This window comes from Hibiscus syriacus, unplaced genomic scaffold (genome assembly GCF_006381635.1).
Source record: "Hibiscus syriacus cultivar Baekdansim isolate YM2019G1 unplaced genomic scaffold, ASM638163v2 tig00002840_pilon, whole genome shotgun sequence".
NCBI lineage: Eukaryota > Viridiplantae > Streptophyta > Magnoliopsida > Malvales > Malvaceae > Hibiscus > Hibiscus syriacus.
Window position 1 is genome coordinate 7304276 of NW_024061947.1, and position 9687 is coordinate 7313962.

The window sequence follows — 9687 nt, forward strand, 5'->3', positions numbered from 1 at the left end:
CAAGATACATTCTCGCGCTAGATAGAAAATGAGGTAGTCTTACATGTGCAGTTTGGGATGCATTATTATCATTATCTGCTAAGGGGGTTAATGTTCAAAAAATAATTAATAGGGTTTTTAATATAATATTGCCATGTCAAATGTCAAAAGGTCATTGCTTATTGAGGTATAAAGCTCTGAAAGCCTTTTTTTCCAGAATTGTTCTTTTGAGACCTTAAATGTGGAAAGCACGCAGGTTATATGTGAAAGATCTTTGACGGAAGTACAACATATTTATAATTAATTTATTATTTTCATTAAATTATTTTTATATTATATTTAATATCTATATTTTTACATCAAATAAATAATTTGATATTATTTTAATTAATTTATAGTTAGAAATACATGATTTATTTACATATAAAAAAGATGCAACTAAGGGATTTGATACAATGTGTATAAAACTAAAATGCACATACACAATATGGAGACAACAAGCGATTAGAATCTTTGAATGTCTCCCACGAAGCCTTAGCCTAGTGATTTACACAAGCAAATGGAGTGTGATTAACAAATGTCAACATCGAATAAAGAAACAATTGAGCATCAATTATGAGCCACGTTTCAAGACCTTGACATGGTTGGGTCAATCAATGTCCAATCCTTGGACCTACACAAAAGAAGCCAGGTTTGATTAAGGCTTTAAATCATTTAGATCAACAAATTAATAAATAATTGAAATGGTTCAACAACTTGCGCTGCCACTCGCTTCACTTGAAGAACAATCCAAATTAAACCAGCTCCAACATGATATGCATTAAAGTGAGTGACTACTGAACTTGCACGTTAATCAAATGCCGGTCTCTATTAATATAAAACAGAAAGCTTTCAATCATTGAACTCTGGACATTTATGTTCACATCCAGCGTGCATCTTAGACACTCTAATCCTTAAGATTAATATAATATTTATAAATATACATGACATGGGGAATGCAACCAAAATGCCATAAGAAAGAAAAAGAAGAAAACATTAATATTGACTGAAATCAACCGTGCATGCATGCAAATCAATCACGATTATTAGTTTTTGGAAACGGCGGCAAACATATACGCGTCATCCCTGCAGTAGTGACAAGAAACTGATCACAAGATTCTGTTGCTTATGAATCTAAGATGCCTGGTTTTGAACCACTTAAACTGGGTTTTTTTTTAATTAATCACTTATATTTAATCTATTGGTTAATTAATCTAGATTAGGTACTATAGAAACAATGGCGACCCTCCTAATTCAATTTGCTCTATTCGTAAATGTCAGGATTTGAATCCTACCTTAAGGACCTAAATCAACGTTAAACTTATACTGGACCGGGACGGACATTGGATTTGGTTCCCAACCAACGAAATTATAATAGAAGAGTGTAGTTAAAATATAAATACTCAATTTATATTTATTATTCATTTTAGGTATCTATATTAAAATGGAGAAATTTACCTTTGAAAGATTAATAATTTCGAGTTCTTTAGAAACAAAAATTATAAATTTATAGATATGCCACATCCATGTTTGAAGTGATTGATAAATGTTTTAATATATATTTTAAAATTGATCTTAAAATAGTAATAAATAAAATTTATTAAGCATTTAATTTGACTAAAAAATATAAATACCTAAAATGGATAAAAGAACACTATATTTTTTAATTAAACACGCTTATTGATCTGGAGCGTATGGGACCAAGTCTTTTAGCATACGTTATTGGTGATAAAGCTTAGTGCTAGCAGAACAGAAATAGAAACAACTAGGCATTAGTAAAATAGGATTCAACGGAAACGAATAATTATAAAGTACAAATTTGAGAAATGCAAAACAAATAATTTGAAATCTTCAACCAGGAGATAGGATGCTGTAAGTTGATGGATTCCAGGTTTCAGTTGAACACAAAACTCAACAATTTGGAAATAAAACATACCCTTGTGCAGTTCCTATTGTTTACTGTCTTCTGCAAATCAAGAATCTATCATCCAACCTTAAACATCAACCAGAACCAACCAAGGGCTTTTCTGCCATCTTGCCTTCATCCATATCCAAGCTCATTACCAACTTCGAGATGTCGAATTCATTAGAGTTCCTTCGTTTCCCCGTTCCCACTACGTGCTTCCTGCTGTTCTCATTCGTTAGTACAACTCCCATGGACCTCGACTTGCTCAGCTCCACCTTCATTCCTGTCGCTTTTCTCACCCATACCACGTCGCCTTCATCCACATCTTTTTGTCCCTTCTTCGTCATCATCATCGCCACCTCCGCGAACGAACCAGTCGATCTCGATCCATATCCCACCGTGCGATCATCAATTGCTTCGCTGCTGTTGTGATCCACACTGGATACTTTTCGGCTATTTCTCTTACTTCCGTACCTCGAACTCCTTGCCGCCTCCTCCCTACCTTCAAACACTTGGTTCTTCACCGACTGTTTATCCACGCGTTTGACGCGCTGCCTTAAGTTACTCCAAACAGGACCCACGTGATTTCTCTTCCTCACCTGCTTCAAACATTCAATCACCTCCGACATCCCGGGGCGTTTATCCGCTGTGGACCTGACGCACCTAGCCGCCAATACCGCCAAACTTCTTATCACCTCCTTATCCCCCGGCTGCCCGATACGGCCGTCGCAAATTGCGGCGAAATCTCCTGCCTTGATCAGAGGGACGGCCCAGTCAACAATCGACGGGGGGCTATAATTCAAGTCAATGGCATATCTCCCGCTAATTATCTCCAATAGCAAAATGCCGTAACTGAACACGTCACTCTTAGTGCTGACGTCACTCGGTGCCAAATAACCCGGGTCGAGATACCCTAACGTCCCCGCCGGTGGCGTGCAATTAACCCGTACATCCTCCACGTGTCCCCTCAATGCAAGCCCGAAATCACCCAATCGCGCGCTCCAGTTTCGGTCAATCAAAACATTCGACGATTTTATATCCCTGTGGATCACCGGCGGATTAGCCGAGTGTAAAGCTTGAACCGCTTTCGCAACCTGCAAAGCGAACCGAACACGCCTGGACCAACCCGGCGTTCTAACGGAGGAGGAGTGCAAAAGATCATATAAAGAACCGTTGGGCATATATTCGAAGACGATTAGTTTATTCCCGCAAAAGGTATCGGAAGTGTAACCGATGAGATTAACGAGATGGGGATGATAAACCCGTGAGAGAATCTCAATCTCGTTGTCCGCTGGACTGTTACAGTTAGCTTTCGTTCTTTTAACGGCGGCGATTAACTTTCCGTTGTCTAGGACAGCTCTGTAGACGGAACCGTGACTGCCTCTGCCGAGGAAGTTGTCGGAAGAGAAGTCGTCGGTGGCTGAAAGGAGATCGGTGTAACGAAACCGTCTGATTTCAACGTTGTTGGTGGTGTTTCCGGGTTCCTTTTTGTTGGATTTTTTTCTACGATAATAATTCCAGTTGTAGGGATCACAAACCGCAATGGCTGACACTGCATTGCAAGAGAGGCGGCCCATCTCCAAACGGAAGAGGAACAAAAAAAAAAGTTAGGTTTTTTCAGGTGGGTACCGGGAGAGAACATGAAAGCGGCGTCGTATGGCGATAAAACAGAACGAAAATGGAAAACGCCATTAATGGAGAAGAAGGAAGGGGATGGGAAGTCTAAAGGCCTAAAGGGTGTTAATATGTGGACCGATTTGCACAGCTTCGTAGACGTGAAAGTTTGAAATTTTTGAAAAATGTAATTTGTTATTGTTTCTGCCCTGCACAGTCAGTGCGTGGAACACTTTGGAGCAATTTATCGGGGAAAGGTTTAAAGTAGGGTCCATATGTATTATTTCTATATATTAAAAAAAGTATAATTTTTACTTTACTTTACTTTTTTAATAATTCATTTTGTCGTTATGTTAAAAAGAAATGCTCAAAGAGTTTGTTTTTGGTTTCAAGGTTATTATGGTCATAAATTTGGATGATAATCCGCATCTTATCCGACAGTATTTAAAGGTTTAAAGAGCTCTTTTCTAGAGTAAATAGTTCATTCAAATGAACATAATTTAGGGTAAATTATATATTTACTACATAAACTATCAATTTTAATTTGTTTTAAAATTTAATTTTTCAGTTTTTTTTAAATCATATCTAAGATTTAGTTTTTATTTAATTTGAGTATCACATTAAAAATTTAACACATTTAATACATAAACTATCAATTTTGATCTGTTTTAATACCTAAACTTTCAAAAAAGAAAATTCAAAACATAACATTAAATTTTGAATGAGTATACTAAAATGAAACAAATATTAAAATTTATGTATGATTTTTAAAAAATAGAAAGTTTAAGTACTAAAATATATCAAAACTAATAATTTAGATACTAAACACGTAGTTTACCTTATACTTTATTAATATAAAAAGTGGTGATGATGATAACATTATTTAAAATAATGATGAAATTAAATTTTAAATATTTATTAATTATTAATTAATTTAACTAAACAAAACAAAATAAATTTCTAAACAAAGTTAATTGTATAAGTTTAAAATTTAAATTATTTTATAATAAACCTATATATTATTGGATTTAATAATCAAGTTAAAGAATAAAATAATTGTGATTATAAAAAAATGTTTAAATTCCAATGAAGCCGAAAAAAGTAACATTTGAAGGCAAGGGGTTGTTTATTGTCTTTGGGAAGGGTTGATTTAATGTCCCTTTGACTGTCGTTATTCTAAAGGCCAATAATAATCATCGACATCTGGTGATTGAAACGACTGCTCATTCTAACGTTTTCTGCTAGCGTACGTGCATACAGCAATTACTTTACGCTTATGGTCACGTAATAAAAAAAATAAGTGTTCAAATTATATCTTAAAAATATTTTAGTATTTAAAATAAGTGTTTAATATTTTTATACTATACTTTTAAATGTTTATTGTTATATTTTTTTAATTTTCTGATTTTTTAAAATAAAAATATTATCATTTAAAATAAAATAAAAAAAACTTAATTTATTTATAAAAAACCCAAAGGTTTCTAAAATTACAAAACAACTTTGGTTGTGTTTTCACTAAAGCTCCGACGACGTCTTCTATGGCAAACGACAACGCTACTAGACGAGAGGATGATTGGATTCTTTTCGGCGTGAGACGACGCTCTCATAAGTGGAAACAATGACAGTCACGGTTTGTCAGAGAAGGGTTCGACGGTGATGGGCAACGAATGATTTTTTATTGTTTTGTGATTGTAGACACTAAATTTTCGCTGTATTTTCTCTATCCCAGCCAACCTCGCTTTTCACGCCACCAACCCCAAACCTTCCGGCGCAAGGAGAGCTCACGAGACCAACAAACCAACAACAACCAACAAGTCATTCAATCCCATTAGAGTTCTAAAATCGCACGGAAATATGTTTTCTTCGCTATAAATGGACAAGAATGGAGGTGGAAAAAAAGGGGGGGAGGATGGGAGCAAGGAATGGTTGTGATGCCACGACAAAACCCACTTAGACAGCTGCAGACAGTTTCCTTACCCGTCGAGGCTGCCGTGGTTGCCACCACTAGCGTCGCTCAGGGCGCTACCATCAGTGCTTTCACGGGTACCCTCACCAACGATGTCTCCTTCTCTCTTTCAACTCCTCGGGCTTCCCTCGACCTTTTATCTCCCAAACCTCATCGACCCCAAAGCGACCACTCCATTCTCTTCTCCCAACGATGAGACCTCAACAACCGTGGTAAGGGTTCGATGAGATCCCCATCGTGATGGCCAGAGGTTTCAGAGGATCCGAATTTGCTACATGCGTGGAGGTAAGGAACTATTGTTTCGAGGGGCTCGTACGCAGAGTGCTCGGGAGAACCGATCACCAACGCTGATGATGGGGATGGCTTGCTTGCCGGATCTGGGACCACCTGTTGTTCATGTCTCGTGCAACTCACACAAGCTAAGGAAAGGAGAAGGCAGAAGCACTCACGCGTAAAATGAATGGGGATGCACAGATTTGGGTTTTGTGGATTTTCCTGGGTAAACTACACCCAAAGCCACTAATGTTTATAGATTTCAACTTTTATAGATTTCAACTTTTATAGATTTTAACTTTCAGTCTATAAACTTTACTCTGAATTCAATCTAACCCCTAATTTATTTTTATGATTTGATCTAATATTATTATTTAATTATTATTTTATTTTCACTAACATTTTTTTCTTTTCACAGGTTTTTTTTCCGTTCATTTTATTACTTTTAAAATATTAATTTTTTTCTTTAATTTATTTAGTATTTATTTATTATTTCTTATCTAATATTTTTTGACTTTTTAGGGGAATTTTTTTTAATCGATCAAAGGTAATTAATTCGAATTGAATTTCAAATTTTAATTTAAATTTTAATTTTTCGCAACTAAGACAGTCGTTAAATTAATTGGTACCGAAAGGGCGGTGCAAGGGTGCTAATCCTTCCTTGACCGTAACCGACTCCCGAGCCCGACACATTTCTGGTAAAATGCAGATCAGGTAAGATGGTGTCCGATCTACCTAAATATCATTTTAAAATGATCGGTGGCGACTCTAACCTAATCAATTCTAGTCGAAGCCCAATTCCAAGGCCCAACCGAAAGACGGTTGCGACAGCTGGAGGGGAGCAAGGAATGGTTGTGATGCCACGACAAAACCCACTTAGACAGTTGCAGACAGTTTCCTTACCCGTCGAGGCTGCCGTGGTTGCCACCACTAGTGCCGCTCAGGGCGCTACCATCAGTGCTTTCACGGGTACCCTCACCAACGATGTCTCCTTCTCTCTTTCAACTCCTTGGGCTTCCCTCGACCTTTTATCTCCCAAACCTCATCGACCCCAAAGCGACCACTCCATTCTCTTCTCCCAACGATGAGACCTCAACAACCGTGGTAAGGGTTCGATGAGATCCCCATCGTGATGGCCAGAGGTTTCAGAGGATCTGAATTTGCTACATGCGTGGAGGTAAGGAACCATTGTTTCGAGGGGCTCGTACGCAGAGTGCTCGGGAGAACCGATCACCAACGCTGATGATGGGGATGGCTTGCTTGCCGGATCTGGGACCACCTGTTGTTCATGTCTCGTGCAACTCACACAAGCTAAGGAAAGGAGAAGGCAGAAGCACTCACGCGTAAAATGAATGGGGATGCACAGATTTGGGTTTTGTGGATTTTCCTGGGTAAACTACACCCAAAGCCACTAATGTTTATAGATTTCAACTTTTATAGATTTCAACTTTTATAGATTTTAACTTTCAGTCTATAAACTTTACTCTGAATTCAATCTAACCCCTAATTTATTTTTATGATTTGATCTAATATTATTATTTAATTATTATTTTATTTTCACTAACATTTTTTTCTTTTCACAGGTTTTTTTTCCGTTCATTTTATTACTTTTAAAATATTAATTTTTTTCTTTAATTTATTTAGTATTTATTTATTATTTCTTATCTAATATTTTTTGACTTTTTAGGGGAATTTTTTTAATCGATCAAAGGTAATTAATTCGAATTGAATTTCAAATTTTAATTTTAATTTTAATTTTTCGCAACTAAGACAGTCGTTAAATTAATTGGTACCGAAAGGACGATGCAAGGGTGCTAATCCTTCCTTGACCGTAACCGACTCCCGAGCCCGACACATTTCTGGTAAAATGCAGATCAGGTAAGATGGTGTCCGATCTACCTAAATATCATTTTAAAATGATCAGTGGCGACTCTAACCCAATCAATTCTAGTCGAAGCCCAATTCCAAGGCCCAACCGAAAGACGGTTGCGACAGCTTGGCGACTCCGCTGGGGACAGGTAAGTGAGTCAGGCCGAAATTAAGTTTCGGTTGTCTTTTTATGCGAAAATGGTAAATTTTAATTTTAATTTATTTATTCGATTCCAATTATTTATCTTTGATTATTTTTCAAATAAATAGTTGTACTGACGTTGTTAATGATTTCAGATTTTTTCAAAATTGTCATCTCTAAGCTCTAAACCCGAGCTCCGAACCCGTTTTAAGTGGGGGTGAAAGCGACGCATTCTGTGAATTTTTTCACCGCATATGCCTAGCAAGTAGCCTTCGGGATTCATATACCTTATGTCTTCGTGTGAATTTATTCACCGTGCAGGCATAAGGGAATGTGTCCTCTCGAGTTTAACTTAGTCCACACAAGCCTGTGATGGGTTTAGGACTAAGGGTCTGGCAAGCCCAAGGGGGCACCGGCAAGGAGAACTCGAGTACCATTTTTTAGAACCTAAACCGGGAGACTATGGAGAATTAGAGCCCACCCCAAAACCTCATTCCAAACCCTAGGCTGCTTTGATTTTATTTCCTGCTTTACTTTCTGTTCAAAGTATGCGAACTAGACAAATATGCGGTTAGGATTTGTTTGAAATTAGCAGGCGGGATAGAAATCATGTTCGGGTAGGAATGCTAAGCATGTTTGGGTAGATATCATGTGGGGTAGGATTTTATTTTTCATGATTATTATTTTTACCTCACTAACTCTTGTCATTTTTTGTTTTCTTTTATTTAATTTTCATCACTTGCATCATTTAAAAGAAGGTGTTGATCCACAAAAAATGTGTTTGTTAAACATGAATAATCTGCATTAATGGACAAAGGTATTGTAATACAAGAGATGAAAATGGAGAGGACAATCTACAAGGCGACTATGTGGTGCCCACAATTGAAGAATATATCGCTCTGGTGCATTATAAAGGACTCGGGATGAACCGGGTCTACATTAAGCAATGAAAGTCTATCTTTGAAGAACTGACTGCCAAATTTTGCAAAGAAAGATGAGGAAAAAGTTACTGATCCGGAGATTCCTTTCGAAAACTACAAGGACAAGATGGATTCCAGAAACAAGTCGATAAGCTTCGGATTGAGGGCTTTAATGGCATTTTTGTTAGAAACAAGCTCGGCAGAGAGTGAAAGTCGGAGATCAGTCCTTCGAGGCAAACAGCTTGTCACTTGCACATTTTAGCCAAAGGAGCCAGAACGGTTCGACAGGGTTTTTAACTGGTGATAGACGAAGGCAGAAGACTAGTCAACATGTCAGAAGCTGTCAGGATATTTTTGTCACTTAAAAGATAAAACATTTTTGTCCCTAATAAGGATTATTCATAATAACAGACATGTTTTCGGATCAATGCCTTGAACATTTCATGCATTCTTGCATTTTGCATTTTTTGCATTTTTGCATCTTCATCTACGTTTTTAAGCATTTTCACAAGCATGAAATTTCTTCATGGAAGATTCGATGAAGTGGTTTTAACCCCATGACACCACATGGAAGCATGATTGAAACAATTAAAGAAAAAACTGAAATCAGTACAGTGGGAGTTGAATCAGTTGGTTATATGACTAAGCTTGCCAGGATGATCTGAGAAAAGAGTCCACATATCCTGAGGGCTACGATGTTGAAATTGTTTGCAGTTGCCACATAGGATGCTCCAAACATTCCTCTGAGAACTATAAGGCGCTGAAGCGCAAGATCCAAAACCTGATGGATTCAGGGGCACAGACAACCGAAGAAGGGGGCATTGCATATACCATTTGCACCTAGAAGATTGTTTTGTTTGAACACGTCTTTGATCTTTCGCTTAATCTTTTAAAGGATTGAATTTATGCTACTTTCTAAGGTGGAGCAATTGAACAAATTTTAATCTTTAGTTCTTCGAATATTAAATGAATTAAGGAT

General features: G+C 37.1%; 1 protein-coding gene across 1 annotated transcript; it reads right to left on the bottom strand.

Annotated features, from left to right (window-relative positions):
* Window positions 1–1858: 1858 nt before the first annotated feature.
* LOC120156049 (serine/threonine-protein kinase-like protein At1g28390) lies at window positions 1859–3739 on the bottom strand. Its single transcript, XM_039167464.1, has one exon. The coding sequence runs from the start codon at window positions 3499–3501 to the stop codon at window positions 2020–2022; it is 1482 nt and encodes a 493-aa protein (XP_039023395.1). The 5' UTR covers window positions 3502–3739; the 3' UTR covers window positions 1859–2019.
* Window positions 3740–9687: the final 5948 nt, after the last annotated feature.

What these genes read in the sequence shown, in the direction of transcription:
- LOC120156049 (XM_039167464.1), bottom strand. Translation starts at nt 3,501, where the DNA reads ATGGGCCGCCTCTCTTGCAATGCAGTGTCAGCCATTGCGGTTTGTGAT.